Source organism: Chelonia mydas, chromosome 11 (genome assembly GCF_015237465.2).
Source record: "Chelonia mydas isolate rCheMyd1 chromosome 11, rCheMyd1.pri.v2, whole genome shotgun sequence".
Taxonomy (NCBI): domain Eukaryota; kingdom Metazoa; phylum Chordata; order Testudines; family Cheloniidae; genus Chelonia; species Chelonia mydas.
Window position 1 is genome coordinate 38454625 of NC_051251.2, and position 18580 is coordinate 38473204.

The 18580-nt window shown below is 43.5% G+C and overlaps 2 protein-coding genes across 10 annotated transcripts in view; one reads left to right on the forward strand and one right to left on the reverse strand.

Annotated features, from left to right (window-relative positions):
• CFAP210 (cilia and flagella associated protein 210) overlaps positions 1-13633 on the reverse strand; it is a 28555-nt gene extending 14922 nt beyond the window's left edge. For 2 of the 6 annotated variants that reach the window (XM_043525857.1, XM_043525856.1), the window contains exons 1-8: positions 12343-12509; positions 11664-11890; positions 10702-10875; positions 10404-10597; positions 7577-7733; positions 3747-3886; positions 2570-2762; positions 873-1037 (exon numbers count right to left, since the gene is read on the reverse strand). In XM_043525857.1, coding sequence (XP_043381792.1) covers positions 873-1037; positions 2570-2762; positions 3747-3886; positions 7577-7733; positions 10404-10597; positions 10702-10875; positions 11664-11890; positions 12343-12463 — 1371 coding nt within the window. In that variant the 5' untranslated portion in view covers positions 12464-12509. Of the gene's footprint in view, positions 1-872; positions 1038-2569; positions 2763-3746; positions 3887-7576; positions 7734-10403; positions 10598-10701; positions 10876-11663; positions 11891-12080; positions 12205-12342; positions 12512-13499 lie in introns of those variants that run through there. The other 4 variants (XM_043525858.1, XM_027818978.3, XM_037912455.2 and 1 more) reach the window with 4 other exon arrangements.
• A 71-nt stretch (positions 13634-13704) lies between these two features.
• PHOSPHO2 (phosphatase, orphan 2) lies at positions 13705-17022 on the forward strand. Of its 4 annotated transcripts, none has more exons than XM_043525860.1 (3): positions 13705-13842; positions 14389-14997; positions 15664-17022. In XM_043525860.1, exon 3 carries the CDS (start codon positions 15686-15688, stop codon positions 16409-16411), a length of 726 nt encoding a protein of 241 aa, XP_043381795.1. In that variant the 5' UTR covers positions 13705-13842; positions 14389-14997; positions 15664-15685; the 3' UTR covers positions 16412-17022. The 4 variants fall into 4 exon arrangements, with proteins under 4 accessions (XP_043381795.1, XP_037768384.1, XP_037768385.1 ...); XM_037912456.2 differs by having other exon boundaries at positions 13711-13842; positions 14389-14497; XM_037912457.2 differs by lacking the exon at positions 14389-14997 and having other exon boundaries at positions 13711-13842.
• The last annotated feature ends 1558 nt before the right edge of the window (positions 17023-18580 follow it).

Consider the following 18580-nt stretch of genomic DNA (forward strand, 5'->3'; position numbering starts at 1 on the left):
AATACTGATTCAGAGAGACCATTATCTGCAGCTGAAAGGGTACCTCAATCAACATCATTCATTCAAGTCTTGACTGCTCAGTTAATTCTTACCCATATGGTTGCCAATTTGCGCAGACCATGCTAAACTATCCCTAGATTTTGCAGATCCATGTATAAAATCTGATTTTTGGGAACCTAGGCAGACTGCAGTACTCCCATAACATATTTGTATGGTTAGACTTTGGCATCTGAGCAGGAGATGGGGTGCTTGTCACTGGCAGATGGTTTCAGCAGCTGAGAGGGGACTGGACAATGGTAGTAGTCGTGGGCCTATGAAGGGTTGAGCCTCAGTGTTGATCTATTAAGGTGATGGGGCAGCACAGCAGGCTGGGGAAGTCTCCCAAAAGCATTGGGCCTTGTGATGGCACATATTTGGCATACGGCTAGTGTTGGCACTGGTAGGGGATTTTGTGATACATGTCCACTGACAACTGGACTGAGACACCAAATGCTATTTTATATAATCCAACCTAGCAGCCATCATCAAAAGGGGACATCTTTCAGTCCACACTGGGCTTGAGTCACACAAGGTGTCTGGAGATGAAAGGATCTATATCCTACTGCCAATCCTGTGAACTAACGCTTTCCCCACTCATGTATATAAACTCTGCTTCACATGCCCACCCTTGCGCTGTGAAGACGTTGGTCCCTGAGAAACAACTCTTGAAGCATTATGTTTAAAGGGATAAAAATAATTTTCTCATGTTTCTCTTGTTTTGAACAGTATTGTGATAATATAAAGATTAGGTCTCATGCAAGACTCCTATACCATAGATGTACATTGAAATAGCTTTGTAAAATGTCTGACAGTCTGATAATCCCCCTACTTACCATTTGCTGGATTTGAGTCTCTTGCATTTTTATGTTTTCATTGCGATTTCTTCGTTTCTTGTCTTTCTCCATTTCCAGATAGATGCGGTCTGCTTCCATTAGTTCATGAAGCTTTTCTTTACCCTCTAATCTCGCCTCTCTTTCTCTCTCTTCTTTCATTTTTATCTATATTTTATAAAAAAAATAAATAATTAACTCAATTTGCTAAACCAACAAATTTGAAAACCATATTTTTCAGGCATATTTTATCATTCTACAGGCAAGTGACACTAAAAAACCAAAGGCCCATAATATTAAGAAGCAGTGAAACATCAGCAAAACATTTCCAAAATCTAGTAATTCCACACACCTATGAGAGTTTCCCCTCGACTCCAAAGCTTTACATCATTTTTCTCAATATTTCCTAATTTTATCAGTGATTGATTAATGATGTAATGTCAGTCACCTGTCAATAGCCAACCAGAGTTGCTTGGAAAATCCCCCAGTGTTTCCTTAAAATGCTCATTTCATTATAACAGCAATTTTCAAACTGGCCGGTACACCACTTACTGGTGGTCCTCAGAGAGCTATCTTGTGACATGGTTCTGGTTACCCCATTGTTTTCAGATACTAATTTCCATTGAAAGTTGGTTAAAAAAATCATTACTTTTACTTTTCCACATAAGCAACTGTTGTAGAGGTTATGAAATCCAAAGCAGGAGGTACTTTGGCTGCACAGTTGTGAACAAGAGAGGTTATTCCCCTGTTCAGAAATGCGGTTAACAGCATGAAAATGTTGCAAACCCTGCACTATGTATTTACATGTACACATAAATGCTTTGTTGAGAGGTCTTTACTATGCTGGTAAAGAAGTCAAGGACCCAAGGATTTTTAACGCTTTACTTGCTCACTAAACCTGGTGATTAACACATCACCCAGTAAGAGGCCATAGCTTTGTTGAGCCCATGAGTTTTAGTGGGTTGTAGTCAAATTGCCTGGAATAAGCTGTGCTTCAGGTCCTCACCCTTGAGGGTTGTGAGAGGCTAGTCCCCTAGGAACAGCTCTTGAATCGTCACACTGCTTGAGTGGTATGCCAGTGATGTGTTCAGAGGAGTGATCAGAAGAGCACGTGGATGATTCTAGGAGGAGTGTGCATGAAGGAGACTAAAAATGGAAGAAGCAGGGACAATGTGATGGGTCAGATTATTCTGCCTCATTAAGGAGGATGGAGGCCAGCAGTCTGAAGACCATCTCCCTCACCAGGCAGACCAAGGCTTCTCTAACGCCTGAGGGAGAGCAGCCCTCATTCCCTACTGACTCTGAGCTTGCAGGAGAGCAGGAGCATCAGCTAAGTGATTAGGTTACAGCTACTAGCCAGTATGCCCTTCTCACTAAAAGTGCCAAGTGATTATATTGGTTGTACTAGCTCAAAAAACTCTGTTTGAAATAATGAATATTAAAACTAAGAGATTTGCATCAATTCTCAATGATAACATAGACTTTCACTTTTAGTTGTTTGTGACACACAACCAGCCTGTTCATATACATTTTGTCTAAAGACTTGCTATCTACTTTAATTGTGAGATGTAAGTGTTGAACAGTACGTTCAATATGTATCTCCCACCATGAACTACAAAAACTATTGCTTTTCCCAAAAATATTTATAAGAATGACTGTACACAACCACATTAATGTAGCTTTTTCCTTAAGTATCTTACCACGGTGGCTCTGTGTTCTGCAATTGATTTCAATTCAGCTTTGTTTTTTTCTTCTTTCTCTTTGAGCTCTTTTTCCCACTCAGCTTCTCTCTCTGCAACATCTCTAGCAACACGTTCATCTATCCTCTCAAATGTCTGTTTCATTTGTTCAGCTAGACGGTTAATAGTAATATCCCTACGCTCCTGCATTAACCTATAGCAGAACAGCAATTAATGCAACATGTCAACGTTAAATAGATAAACCTGGTTTCCTTACAACTGTCTCACTGGAATCTAATTATATGTAAGTATCTGATTAAGAAATCCGTTTTCCCCCTTACTTTTTCTGTCTTTTCTCCCTTTCTTCACTGAAAGGAAATCACAGCCACATCATCATGTTGTTTTCCATCAGGATTTAGATAGTTTGGAACTGGTAAGAGAATAAAAGGCTTGCAGACCAGAAGGAAAAGCCCACAGCTCCAGCACATGGATGTGGGGCCCAATGTCCTGCAACAGTAGCTCTCAACCTTTCCAGACTACTGTACCCCTTTTAAGAGTCTGATTTGTCTTCCCTACCCCCAAGTTTTACCTCACTTAAAAACTACTTGCTTAAAAAAACAGACAAAAATACAAAAGTGTCACAGCACACTATTACTGAAAAATTGCTTACTGCCTTATTTTTACCATATAATTATAAAATTAATCAATTGGAATATAAATATTGTACTTTCATTTCAGTGTATGGTATACAGAGCAGTATAAACAAGTCATTCTCTGTATGAAATTTTAATTTGTACTAACTTCACTAGTGCTTTTTAGGTAGCCTGTTGTAAAACTAGGCAAATATCTAGATGAATTGATGTACCCCCTGGAAGACCTCTGCATACCCCCAGGGGTATGCGTACCTCTGGTTAAGAACTAAGTCCACAAGCCTTGAAGACCAGTACGATCAAGGTGAGTACCCAGCTCACCGCACATCATCTGTGACTACAAAGGGCCAGTAGAAGGGGAACTCCTTTCACACCTTTTCCTCTTTCATAACCTCCAAATACCATGAAGCACTTTGGTCCAGGTATCCATGCTGTAATACTGTAAGATCTTTTTTGCTGACTTAAGCGTTTAGAATGTTATCATAATCATGTGACAAAAGCATAATTCTGAATCTATACTTTATTTAATTCTCTAACATTTGACCCACCTGTTCATTTCAGCTTCTTTTTCTCTTCTCAGTTTGGCCATATTTTGTTTTGCTCTAAAGTGAGCTCGAATTTTATCATTCTCCTCTTCTTGTTTTTGTTCCTCTACAGCTTTAAGAATATCCTGGTCAGCAACATGTGCCTTTCAAAAAAAAAAAAAGTGTCCAATTATATATACTAAGACAAGGAGCTAAATCTTTTTAAAGAAAGAGGAAAAAATCTGATACAGACTTAAACCATACTATGTGAAATTATGGAGGTGCCCCTAGGCCTGCAGCAGGGAGAATAAGGTTCTGGAGGAGAGAAGCTTCTAGAAAAGGATCATTGTTCTTGCCCAGCCCTGAACTGCCTTACATTCTGAGAGCCAAATTACCACAAGTTGCTGCAAAAGTAACATTAATATGCACCAATATTCTAATGCACACACTATTCATGCCAGCAACAGGAGATATCAATGCCATGCATGTACATAGTGCTCACTGACCCAGCAATGGGGCCTGAAACACTTGATACGTGTCCCCTGACTTCAAGGTGCTACACTGGAAAGGCCCTCTGTGCTTCTTGTCAATGAGCACCTGTAGAAAGGCTTTTTCACAGGTGTGAAGGAGAGATGGACTCGGGGTGCACTACCTCTTGGGCTCTGACATTTCTGGCCTCTGCCAGCTGCAGACCACAAATCAGAATCTGAGTCTAAACTTTACAGGGGAAAGTCAGTTTTATTTCCTATCCCACCTTATTGCCCAGGTTCAGTTTCCTTTTGAAGTCTGCGTGATGCTGAGGATGATGAAACTGGACCTACAGTGCATCATCTGCATCATCATACGTTTCATAGTTTCAACAGGACAATATTATATTTTTCACTTTGTCTTAAACTGATGTGAGATATTGGGCTTAAACAGCTGCCAATGTTTCATCCCAAAGGTGGCTGTATTTCAGTGGTGATACAATTCCTGTATTGTGTACACCAGTGGTTCCCAAACTTGTTCCGCCGCTTGTGCAGGGAAAGCCCCTGCCAGGCAGCACCGGTTTGTTTACCTGCCACGTCCGCAGGTTCGGCCGATCATGGCTCCCAGCGGCCGCAGTTCGCTGCTCCAGGCCAATGGGAGCTGCTGGAAGCGGCAGCCAGTACATCCCTCGGCCCGCGCCACTTCCAGCAGCTCCCATTGGCCTGAGCAGCGAACCGCGGCCACTGGGAGCAGCGATCGGCTGAACCTGCGGACGTGGCAGGTAAACAAACCGGTGTGGCCTGGCAGGGGCTTTCCCTGCACAAGTGGCGGAACAAGTTTGGGAACCACTGGTGTACACACAAATTCTGCCCTTTAATGTCTGTGACCTTTTGAAGTCAATGAGTTGTGTGTGTGAATTTAAGGGCAGAACTTGGCCTGTAACTTGTGAAATGCATCCTTGCCAATATTTACTGTTCAGTCAGGAGTCGCATGATTCTCCTGCATAGATAGGTGTGCCATTAAAACATTGATTTTCCCCCCCTGCTTTTGCAGCTAGGAAGCAGTGTCAGACCTGCTAGCCAAGGGAACTATCTAGGCTCTCCTCGCTTGAGGAGAAAACCTCAAATCACTCTGCCTTTTAGGCGTGGCAGGAGATTTCTGGTCTTCAGAACATACGAAAAAAAAATCCTCTTAAGCCGGAGCTCCTCTCAATGTCAGGGCATCCTGGCATAATCCAGGAGGTGCTCCACAAAGCTTCAGCTAAATGTGAGAGGAAACCTCTATATTTTTGGCAGCAAGACAGCACAGCACCCCTACAGACAGGACTATAATTCCAGGAGCTCTGGCCGCAGCAGCAGCCATCAACCTCTGGCAGTTCCCCCTTAAACAACAGAGGCTATGGCTACACTAAAGAGCTTATAGCGGCGCAGCTGTACTGATGCAGCTGCGCCACTGTAAGCTCTCTAATGTAGCCACTCTAAGCTGATGGGAGAGAGCTGTCCCCTCGGCTTAATTACTCTCGCACCAGCAAGCAGGGGGGCTACCTCGGCACTTAAATCGGCATAAATTATGTCGCTCAGGGGTGGCTAATTCACATCCCTGGGTGACGTAATTAAAGTTGAGTTAAGTTGCAGTGTAGCCAGAGGCAGGAATATCAACACCTTCAATGTGTTTTTAAAAGGCAACTACCAGAAGAGGGGGTAGTAGCTAGGCCGCTCCCATCAGCAGTGACATCAGAGGCTCCACCAGCAGGTATTACCAAGGCCACTCCACATATTGAGTCAACTCTGAAGGCTCCTTCAGAGCTTCCTCACAGGCAAATGTTGGAATGACAAACTCAGCTAGCTGCAAGGAGATATTTGTACTTGCTGTGACAGATATGGCAATTTCCTGCAATATCATGGACAAACCTTACTGAATTAAGTATAAGTATTTTAGGAGTTAATTTTTATTAAAAATGCAACTGCTTATGTATTATTGTGGGATTTTATGTAATGGGGGGTGGAGGCAGGGAAGGACTAACATAAATGCAGGGAAGTGTCATAAGCTTCCAGGGTCTCATTTAACAATGGGCCAAACAAGAAGGAATGTTTGGGATAAACAAAGTTAAGTGGGTTTCATAGGAAATATATGGGAGAAGGGAATGAAAATTCCCACCTCCGGACCCACCCTTTTGAAGCTATGACCTGAGAAAAAACCCATGGTCTATGAAATACCTATTCTCAGCTCAAAGGCCCAGGCAGTATAAAGGAATGACTCACAGATTCATGACAGTGTTGTGAATTTGTAACCACTGAAAACCCCATGTGGAGCTTGAAGGACTGACCCAATAACACAGCCCTTGTTGCAGTTAGGGTGATCTCTGATAATCTTACTAATGTGTGTAGGTTCTTTTACTGTTTTAATGTTTTTTCTGTAATGCTTTCACCTTAAGAAATAAATGTAATTACTCAGGACAAGGCTGGTGGTACCTTATCACTGTGGACAATTATTCTATATATAGCCTCTGAGAGAAAAGCAAAGCACACCTGCTTAGGCAATCTGATTTCTTGGGAAGTACACAGTGTAGGCAGTGAACTGTGCAGCCTGGAAATATCCAAGTCAGGAGTGAGTGAGAGGTGTGTCTCTTGCCCAAGAGACATGACACCTGGGAGCTGGGAGACAGAAGCCTGACAGTGGGTGCCCTTGCTAGACACAAGGTGGAAATATAGGTGCAGTTGTCCTGAACTGTGACATTTGCCTGATAATTTTCTTCTGCTAGTAGTCAGTTTCACTTATTCCAACTAACCCTGTGGGGAACTTTCTCTCCATTGGCTTATCTGGACTTTTCTTATGCAGTAGGTGCATAAAATTCAGAAGGGAAATGTTTTCCCGATATCCTCAATAATCTACATCAGGGCCAGATTAAGGCACAGGCACCTATGTTTAGGGCCCCAAGTCCTGGATTCATGTGATGAGGTGAAAATTGCAGTTTACGTTGGTTGCAAAGAAAAGCCCGAAAACATGACTCTAGTATAACTGATGCAGAGATATCTGCCTGAGTCTGCAAACAGCCTGAAACAACAGTTCTGAGTGGTGTGAACTGCTCCATGCACTTCAATGAGGTGTTAACTCCAAAATCTCCTGCTCTGGGGGACCTGCCAGCTGCACTCAGCAAAGGACTGCTCACAATGCATTTGGCAAACTGCAAATCAGCACGAAGAGCCAGGTTTTCAAAAGAGCACAGCACCTAGCAGCTTCCACTGTTTTCAGTGAGAGCTGTTAGGTTGAGTTTAGCAACTCTGAAAATCTGGTCATTTATTTAAGTATGTAAATATAAATGTAAGTCCCTAACTTCAAGCATTCTAGTTGAAAAATGTTGGGCTTTCTGCTTTTCTGTTACTTACACAATGCATCTTCCTATGTTCAAGTTTTTCCTCCAGTTTCTTTTCATTTTCTCTCTGCACTTCCAATTCATATAACTTGGTCAGTCGTTGAATCTCTTCGCCTTCTTTTTTTGCCTTTAATTTGTCTAATTCTGCCTGGTGCTTATGTTCCTTTATTCTAAAGTATAAAATAAAATATTAATACTAAAGAAGTAAGAAAATGTACACAGTACATAATGGACAAAGGTGACACATTTCTAAGATTTAAACAACATTCACAGTGGTAGCCGTGTTAGTATGTATCACCAAAAACAACGAGGAGTCCTTGTGGCACCTTAGAGACTAACAAATCTATTTGGGCATAAGCTTTCGTGGGCTAAAACCCACTTCATCAGATGCATGGAATGAAAAATACAGTAAGCGGAATATATATTATAGCACATGAAAAGATGGTAGTTGCCTTATCAAGCGGCGGGGGGGCGGGTCAGTGTTAACAAGCCAATTCAATTAAGGTGGAAGTGGCCTATTCTCAACAGTTGACAAGAAGGGGTGAATACCAAGGGAGGGAAAATTACTTTTGTGCTGCTAATGAGGCCACTGCAATCAAGGTGGCCCATTTCCAACAGTTGACAAGAAGGTGTGAGTATCAGTAGAGGGAAAATTACTTTTTGTAGTGACCCATCCACTCCCAGTCTTTATTCAGGCCTAATTTGATGGTATCCAGTTTGCAAATTAATTCCAGTTCTGTAGTTTCTTGTTGCAGTCTGTTTTGAAGATTTTTTTGTTGAAGAGTTGCCACTTTTAAATCTGTTATTGAGTGTCCAGGGAGACTGAAGTGTTCTCCTACTGGTTTTTGAATGTTACAATTCTTGATGTCTGATTTGTGTCCATTTATTCTTTTGCGTAGAGACTGTCCGCTTTGGCCAATGTACATGGCAGAGGGGCATTGCTGGCACATGATGGCATATATCACATTGGTAGATGTGCAGGTGAAAGAGCCCCTGATGGTGTGGCTGATGTGGTTAGGTCCTACGATGGTGTCCCTTGAATAGATATGCAGACAGATTTGGCAACGGGATTTGTTGCAGGGATTGGTTCCTGAGTTAGTGTTTTTGCTGTGTGGTGTGTAGTTGCTGCTGAGTATTTGCTTCAGGTTGGGGGGCTGTCTGTAAGCGAAGACTGGCCTGTCTCCCAAGATCTGTGAGAGTGATGGGTCATCCTTCAGGATAGGTTGTAGATCCTTGATGATGCGCTGGAGAAGTTTTAGTTGGGGGCTGAAGGTGACGGCTAGTGGCGTTCTGTTACTTTCTTTGTTGGGCCTGTCCTATAGTAGCTGACTTCTGGGTACCCTTCTGGCTCTGTCAATCTGTGTCTTCACTTCACCAGGTGGGTATTGTAGTTTAAGAATGCTTGATAGAGATCCTGTAGATGTTTGTCTCTGTCTGAGGGATTGGAGCAAATGCGGTTGTATCTTAGAGCTTGGCTGTAGACAATGGATCGTGTGATGTGATCTGGATGAAAGCTGGAGACATGTAGGTAAGTATAGTGGTCAGTAGGTTTCCGGTTTAGGGTGGTGGTTATGTGACCATCACTTATTTGCACTGAAGTGTTCACAAAGTGGATCTCTTGTGTGAACTGCTGTCTGAACTGAAGGCAGGTAAAGTATCAGAATTCAAAATCAAAGTGATGCATTTTAAAGCCATTGGCCCAAATCCTCAAGCCAATGCTTGACCCAAGTACAGAATGAGAACTTGGTAACTCTGGGTGTTGTAAAAGGAATTTTTTCCCCAACTCACATGGCAGCAGCAGAATTTCACAGAGGCAGTAACCATCACAGCCCTAATGTGCTCCTTCCACTGTGGGAAGAAAAGGAAGATATACCACAACCTTGTACAATGGTATTCTGAAAGTTGATGCACAAATCCTCCCCATCTTCTCTGCAGCGGAACTACACTAGTGCCATTGCCAGAAGCCCTTTATATTCAAAGAATGGAGCAGGATTTCCTCATAATGGATTCGTGCAGTGCAACATTTGAATTTAGTAGCAGCTCCTGAGAGTAAGTTTTCAGATATCAAGAAAGAGACAGAACCACTGATAGTTCCTTTCCAGGATGATTTGTTTGCCAGCCATGTTGTCCCTGAAAGGGTTAACTGAGAAACAAGATGGAACTCTGAGGAAGTGTCTATAAGCAATTGGGAGTTTGGAAGGGTTGGGGCACTACCGAAGAAAGTTGTTAGACATGGAGTCTGCATCTGGGAGTGTCCTTGAGACCCAGAGCTAGAAATAATGTCTAGTCGCTACCAAGATCCAGGGGGCTTAGAAGCACATGGGATCCAGTGATTGGTTCCATGAAAGACTGGTATCCTTCCAGAGAGTGGGGCTGGGCCAGGTTGTGACAATTACATTATACTTCTAGCAAAATTTACTAAAGTATGCAGGATGGAAGATGTGCTCAGTGAATTAGTACGGAGCCCCAATTTTGTTGCAATTTTTATGATATCTGCAATATAAATTTCCTGGGAATAAGATCTGTTGATTGTAGAATAGCCTCCTGAGGAAAGTAGTATAAGTTCCTTCCTAAAGGAAGCAGTGGGGCTTTTAAAACTGGACTGTTTTTAAATATTAGACAAAATATTAAACTATAATGTCACTAGAATTCTTCATGGCCAAGAAGATGGAATGGATGATCTAATAGGTCTTTCTCTCTCTACTGAGAAAATGACAGCGTATTTTGTTTCTGTTAAAAATTCCTGGTAACTCATTTGTTTAGCAGATGAACACTAGATTTCTTTTAACAACAGCAGTTTAACTCAATTTATTAGTCAGAAACAGCCCTGTTTTACTTACTGTTCCAGATGGTCTCTGCAAAGTGCCTGTCGATTCATATAGCGTTCATATGCCTTTTCCTGTTCTTTAAGAATAGCTTTTTCGCGCTCACGTTCCATTTCTTCTTCCTTTTTTTTGTAAATATCTGGCTTTGTCTTTTTAAATTCAATCTGAGCATCTCTTTCCTTTAGGACCTCAGTAAGTAAAAGTGCTTTCTACAAAACGGAATTGGAACATTTCATGTTTATTTTATTACACATTCATGTATGTTCAAAGAAACAATATAATTTGAATTAAAGACAATAAACCATCTACAAACATGTAACCCTTTCACTCTCTCATTCTGATAATATTGATAAGTTTTGGCCTGTTCTATGGCCTCCTTCCGCTTTGCTGCTTGAAACTGTGCTTCCTCCAGATCAAGTAGTTTTCTTTCTTCTTCCTCCTTTTCTTCTCGCAATTTTTTAGCTTTAAGTTTCCTCTGTGCCTGGCCCTAAATGCAGATAAAACTCATTTCCATTACAGATCACACTGAAAAGAACTGACTCAAAAATCTACAACTTCTTCAAAAGACCAAATCAGCAATAAGTTGATTATACCTACTTATGTCTAAAGTGAACAGTCAAACAATTTCTGTGCTGCTGTCCTGTGTTTTTAAATATCTATTAGAAATTTAAGTGTATAATAAAAATGCTTTGCAGTTAAAAAGCATATTTCATATGAGGATCTCAAAGTGTTTTATGAGTAGTTATAGTAAGCTTCACATCACTGGATAAAGGATATGGATCACTTCTATCACCCCTGATGTGCAGCCATCTCTGAGATAATAAGCAGCAGTTTAACAGCACTGCACTATGTAGCAGTTTAGGACAGGAAGTAAAGAAAAGACTTGCCCACTGAAATATTTTGAACAAGAATCCTATAGGGAGAAGGGAAAGACTGGAGGCCTGGTGGGCAAGCGGCTCCATTGGCAGTCTGCAGGGAAGACGGAGACCTTCCCTTCACACCTCTTACTCTCTCCTTCTCTCTATGATCCTGTTTTAAACTTATCCATGACATGACATGGGCAGGTCTATGGTGTACCTAAGCAGGAGACAGAATTAATAAGCAGGGCCACCAAAAAGTAGACTCTGGTTATAGTGAAACTCTTAATAGAAGTTTTTGTTTGTGTGTGTGTGTGTATGTGTCTGTACATTGAGAAGGGAGGGAAAGAGTGCACTCTGAGTGTTCTAATGTATATAACAAGTAACCCTCGAATTTCCAAACGTACATGTCACTTACTGCAATGGTGTTGGGCCAGTTTTTCACAACTGCTTTGGAACGTAAGTGCATATCTTTCCGTTCTTTCCTCTCTGCATGAATCCGTGCTGCTTCTCTAGCTGCACTGTCAACACTGTCTCGAATCCTTACCCATTCTGCCTTTGGCAGAACAGTAACCTGGCGCAGATCCACTCCAGTTGGAAGAAAAATACTATCTGGAACATTATATTCTTCTAAACCATTTGCTGCTATGTGAAAGAAAGAACAAAAGAATGAGTTCACTCACTTTGTAGCACTTCTGGCCAGAAAATTGTGGGTTCAAACCCACACCAAGATTTGGACTCCTACCCAGCGCTGACAGTAAAGCATCATATTAGTTTGACTCTACAATGTAATGTAATTCTAGTATCCAGGAGCAGGAGCACAGTCAGAACTAACCCTCAGATCCAGAGCCTCATGTTACTTGACAGACCAATGTGTCTTGTTTTCCTGTATTTTTCAGGCCCTCAACTCCTCCTGCCAGTCATTAATTTTCAGGAAATGTCCTTCATGTTGGTCATTACTGCTTTAAAAAAACAGATATTTGAGTAACGTTAAATTCAACCTTGCCCATCTGGTTTGTAAGAGTACTGTATGACAAATCTAAAAAAGGGGACAACTTTTACCTGTTCTGACAATGATGTTTAAAATTAAAACCTACTTTTAGATAAAATCACTTCTCTGCTAATTGCCCTTTGCCTGGTGCACTGGGCCTGGTCTTCAACCTCTAAACAAGATTTGCACAAACCAAGTTTCAACAGTAGTATACTGTATGTAGCCATGATTGTTTAGCATAGGTTGCATCTTTATATAAGTGGCCTGATTTACTCCTACAATAGTTTCACATACCTGTAACTCCATTAATTTCAGTTGAGTTACTCCTATGTATACCCTTGTGAGAGGAGAAACAGGCTCTAGAAATCTACTTGCATGTCTCCAAGAAGCCAGAGCTGGGAGGGAATTTAAGACGGAAGGGTTTTACCATGTGAGATACTGCTTTCTCTGACAGAGATATTTTATGTCTGTTTGTTCTTTGTTTACAATCTCTATTGCCAGTTTTCTTAAAGGGTCACCCTGCAAAGGACTGGATAAAGGGGGTTGTACTGTATTTCCCCTGCACTCTTGTGTGATGCCAGGGCTCATTTGGAGTGAGAATGGAGAAAGAGGATTACATCATCTTCCTCAATGCACTTCACATCCTACACCTCTTTAGGCTCAGCATCTAAGCCGCTGGTTCCGGGAACTGGTAATGCCTCCCTTGTGTCCTGGCATTGTCCCCTCTGTATGGAAGTGTGCTGTCTTCCTTGTGCCTGGCATGTCAGCTCCACGTTTGGGCACCACGTCCCCCACCTGTCTGGGCACCACCACGTCACACATGTAGGCACCATTCACCTCAAATGTCCCTCACTTCAATAGCCACCCCTGTTCTTCACCCCCACGTAACTGCGTTACTGGTCAGTGTAGTCTCCCCTCCCTCAGCGTGCCGCCGCGGCTACGGGCCGCGACACCCAAGGAAGGAAGCCCCGGGGTTGTGTGGTGCATTAGCCAAGGGGTGTACCCGTCTCTCCTGTGGGGTCTTTGCCGCACACCGACCCATCCCAGGCCGTGGCACAGGTTCGCCTGGCCCGTGCACCACGTCGCAGGCTCCATGGCCGGGCGCTGCGCCCGCTGGGGCCGGGCACGACACCACACGGCTGAGAGGTGCACGGCCTCGCCCCCAGCCTGCTCTTAGCACCACGTCCCGGCACCGTCCCCCGCCACTCGCGTGTCGCCCCGAGCGTGGTCTCCGCGTAGCCCCGGCAGCCTCGTGTCACTCACGCGTGGGCTCCCGTCTCTGGCCTTTGCGCCTCCCATACAGCACCGCGGGCCTGGCGGCCGCGTCCATAACCCGGCGGGCGCCCAGCGCGCTCGGTGCCTGTGTACGGCGGTTACCAGGCAACCGAAAGGCGGAGGGAGACAGACGGCAAGACTGGCGGAGAAGGGTGTCACGTGACGTCGCGGGGCGCAGCCGGAAGCGGGGGGGCTCCGTGTCAGAGCTGGAGGACCGGAGTTGCCGCAGCGCCTGCCCTAGTCGGGCGCCTCGGGCCCGGACGGTCCCCTCGTTCCGCTGACGGTTCCTGTCCCCGCTCGGGCCGGAGCTGCCGCCGCCCAGAGGCTGAGGGTGAGCGCTCCGCGCGGCCCCCTGCGGCCCGGCTGCCGTCCGTGAGGCCGAGTCTTCCCGGCTGCTGCCGCCGCGAGCCTCGCCCGGGCTCCTGTCGGAGCTCGCCTCTGGGGCCTCGCCAGGCCGGGACGCCGCGTCCGGCGCTAGCACAACGCTGCCGCCGCCGGCCTCCCATCCCTGCCGGCACCTGCCCTGTGGCCACGTCGCTGGGCTCCCATGGTCCCCGGGCTACTATGCAAACGGCCTGCCCGGCTTCTGAGAGAGTCCCTGGCCGGCCTCCCCCCCTCCCGCCGCTCCGTTCCGTTCGCGCCAGCCTCTCCTGCGGGCCGTCTCGTGGCGTCCTGCTGGCTGCCCCTCCCTGCGGCAGCTCCCTTCCCCGGAGCGCAGCTGAAAACCTTGCTCGCCTTTGCCTGTGCTCTGCGCTCCCTCTGCTCCTGTGTCCTGCTGTGGGGGGCTCTGGGGTTTTTGGGGGGGGGGGCGGGGATGGAGTTTCCAAAAGAGTGATATTGTCTAATACTGGATGATCCTTTCTCCTTCTGTGTGAAGTGTCCTTTATAGAGTTACTGGCTGAGACGAGAGAGAGTTCGAGCTGTAGCTTAAATATTGTTAACACAACCGTGTCGACTTGCCTGGCTTCTTTCCGAATGAAGAAAAGGTGATGAACGAACTTATTACTAAGATAAACAAAATATGTGCCTACAACTGCGCTAACCAAAGGGTGAGGTGTTTCCTCCAGGGTATTCAGATACCCTGGGGCTGGTCCATAAACTCTAATGCTGCAGGACCACAGTATATTAAGAGTCACCTACATATCTCCCCATAGCAAGTCAACACTAATATTCACCACCAGCATTATTTGCTTTCTTGATTTTGAGTCAACGTGGCTGCTTGAATGTTGTTACTAATTGTTGTTGTTTTTAAGGGGTGGGTGGGAGAAAACGGGTTAAAGTCCTAGCAACAGCAGCATCTCCAAATGTGTGTCTCAAGTTTTTCATAAAAAGCTTCTATCTCCTGTCTGCAAGCTGAAGAATTTAAGCTGTGAGGGTTGCTTTGGCTGGTGATGTGGATAAAAATTTTTAGAACTCAAGTGCAACCTGGCTGTTTAAATGATGCTGTCCAAGGAATGCAAGATTGAGCTTGTGTCAGCAAAGACTAGTGAGTAACAATATAATTATGTTGCTTCAGATACTTTTTATACTATGACAGGTATCAGAGTAACAGCCGTGTTAGTCTGTATTCGCAAAAAGAAAAGGAGTACTTGTGGCACCTTAGAGACTAACCAATTTATTTGAGCATGAGCTTTCGTGAGCTACAGCTCACTTCATCGGATGCATACTGTGGAAATTGCAGAATATCATTATTATATACACAGACACCATGAAACAATATCTCCTCCCACCCCACTCTCCTGCTGGTAATAGCTTATCTAAAGTGATCATCAAGATGGGCCATTTCCAGCACAAATCCACAAATTTCCACAGTATGCATCCGATGAAGTGAGCTGTAGCTCACGAAAGCTCATGCTCAAATAAATTGGTTAGTCTCTAAGGTGCCACAAGTACTCCTTTTCTTTTTATACTATCTAATTAAAAATGTAATTGGATAGTGAATTAGAATTTGACCTGTAGAGATAATCTTCTTGCTTGAGCATAACCTTTCCCACAGCTGTAGCACTCATAAACAGCTCACTATGTTTATACATTTGTCTTGACTTCTTTTTTCTTTCAGAATTGCACTTTTCCAAGCAGGAGGTCATGGTAGGAATTAAATACTTAGTAGAAGCTTCTGTTATATAAAGAAAATATTTCTCTTTTTTTTCAGAATATATTCTTATCTAACAACTATGAAGTTTCTGCTGGTTTTTGACTTTGACTATACGGTCATAGATGAAAACAGTGACACCTGGATTGTGAAATGTGCTCCTGAGGAAAAACTGCCTAACAAACTAAGAAACTCCTATCAAAAAGGACATTGGACAGAATATATGAGCAGGGTCTTTAGATATTTGGGAGACAGTGGAGTAAAAGAAGATGAAATGAAAAGAACTATGACAACAATTCCTTTCACTACAGGAATGAGAGATCTTTTAGATTTTATTGGCAAGAACAAAGATTTATTTGATTGCATAATAATTTCAGATTCTAATACAGTATTTATTGACTGGATTTTAAAAGCTGCTAACTTTCATGAAGTGCTTGATGAAGTGTTTACAAATCCTGCAACTTTCAGTGGCGCTGGCTATCTTACTGTGCAGAATTTTCACACTCATCATTGTGCAAAGTGCCCTAAAAACCTCTGCAAAAGAAAAGTGTTAGAAGAATTTGTAGATAAAAAGTTACACCAAGGAGTAAAATATACAAAAATTGTATATGTAGGTGATGGTGGGAATGATCTCTGTCCAGTAACTTTTTTAAAGAAGGATGATATTGCTATGCCCAGACAAGGGTACACATTACAGAAAATGATTTCTCAGATGTCTGAGGATCTTGATCCTGTGCAGTCTTCTGTTCTAGTTTGGTCATCAGGTATTGAAATTCTGTCTCATTTGAAATTACTTATGAAGGAGTAACTCAAACTATAGAGATGGGTAAAAGTAAATTGGTAAAGGTGTTTTATCTTGTGTGGAGTGAATAATACTAACCATATCTGTCTCAAAGCACACAGTCACAATTTTGGGATGCTATTATCTGAAACTAAGGCATTGAAATACAGGCTATAAAGTATTGTGTTTACTCTTTACCGTAATAGGAAAGTGAGCATGTTGAAATGGATTATTTATTATATGGAAAAACACTTAGTATGAGCTTTTTCCATTCATGTAAATGGGGGGTGGCAGGGAGGGCACAGGGGGAAGGGAGCAGGGAGAAAGGCAGGAAAGAGGATAATTTATTACAACTTTTTTTTTTTTTCAAATCTTGACTTTACCAGTTTGTGCAAATTACTTCTCGTCAGATATTTAGGGGGAGAGGCAGGGTTAGTGCACAGAACAATGGCTTTTAATGGAGGGTTCATCTATACGTATAAGATTTATATTAGGCACTAAAAGCAAGGTACTGCCACTGTTGGTTTTGTATATTTGTTAAAGCAGCAAAAATATTTTAATATGTAAATTAATGTTTATGGTCTTGTATATTTGGTTTAAAGGGACATATTAGTAAAATATTTGGTATTTATTTTAAAGAAAAGCAAGTTTTCGAATAGTTTTTATTCGCTTTAAGAACATAAGAACTGCCATACTGGGTCAGACCAAAGCCCAGTATCCTGTCTTCTGACAGTGGTCAATGCCAGGTGCCCCAGAAGGAATGAACAGAACAGGTAATCATCAAGTGATCCATCCCCTGTTGCTCATTCCCAGCTTCTGGCAAACAGAGGCTAAGGACACAATTCCTGAATCTAAACATTTGTCTGTCTAAAAGAGTAATATGTGTTTGTGCAATATGTTTAATTGCCTTTCAAGTCATACTTACTGGAGCTCAAATGCTCAAAGCTTATCGGTGGAAGGAGTGCCTCTTGTCACTCAAAGACATTTCCTCCCTTTCCTTAAGGAAACAATGTGTTAAGGAACAAGAGTTCTCTTCAATTCTCATTCAGAAACATGATGCAACACATGTAAATAGGGAGCCACTCCACAGGAAATTATTTTTAGTCATGGATTCTATTTGTTTTTCACTATACATGATTTCTGTCACCTCTTCAGAAATATAAGAGTAATTGAATCACAACTGTTGCCATAAAGGGTTTGCCGCCTTCTGTCTTGCACACTGTAATTCTCTTCTCACTCTCCACTTATCTCATCCACATACTGAGGGCATATCTATGTTACGAAATTAGGTCAATTTTATAGAAGTTGATCTTTAGGAACCAATTTTATACAGTCTATCGTGCACGTCCCCACTAAGTGCATTAGGTCAGCGGCGTGTGTCCTCAGTACCTTGTCTAGCATCGACTGATGAAGTGGTGCATTGTGGGTAGCTATCCCACAGTCCCCGCTGCCCATTGGAATTCTGAGTTAAGCTCCCAATGCCTCCCAAAAACATGGTCGCGGGTGGTGTGGGGTACATGTTGTTAGTCTCCCCTGCCTCCCTCTCTCCCTCCTTGAAAGCAACAGCAAACAATCATTTCACACCTTTTTTCCTGGTGCCACAGCACGACAAGCATGGAGCCCGCTCAGCTGCACGCTGCTTTTGTGAGCATTGCGAACACCTTGCGCATTATCCTGCAGTATGCCTAGAACCTAATTAGGAGCTGCCCCCAGCATGGGGAAGACTGTGAGGAAGACAGGGACACAGAGGTTCCTGAAAGCACGGGATGTGGCAATTGGGATATCATTGGGGCATGTTGATACAGTGGAACGCCGATTCTGGGCCTGGCAAAGAAGTACAGACTGGTGGGACCACATAGTGTTGCAGGTCTGGGATGATTCCCAGTGGCTGCGAAACTTTCACATGCATAAGGCCACTTTCATGGAACTTTGTGAGTTGCTTTCCCCCGCCCTGAAGCGCAGGAATACCAAGATGAGATCTGCCCTGACAGTTGAGAAGCGAGTGGCGATAGCGCTGTGGAAGCTTGCAATGCCTGACTGCTACCGGTCAGTCAGGAATCAATTCGGAGTGGGCAAATCTACCGTAGGGGCTGCTGTGATCCAAGTAGCCAGGGCAATCAGTACTTTTCTGCTAAGAAGGGTAGTGACTCTGGGAAATGTGCAGGTCATAGTGGATGGCTTTGCTGCGATGGGGTT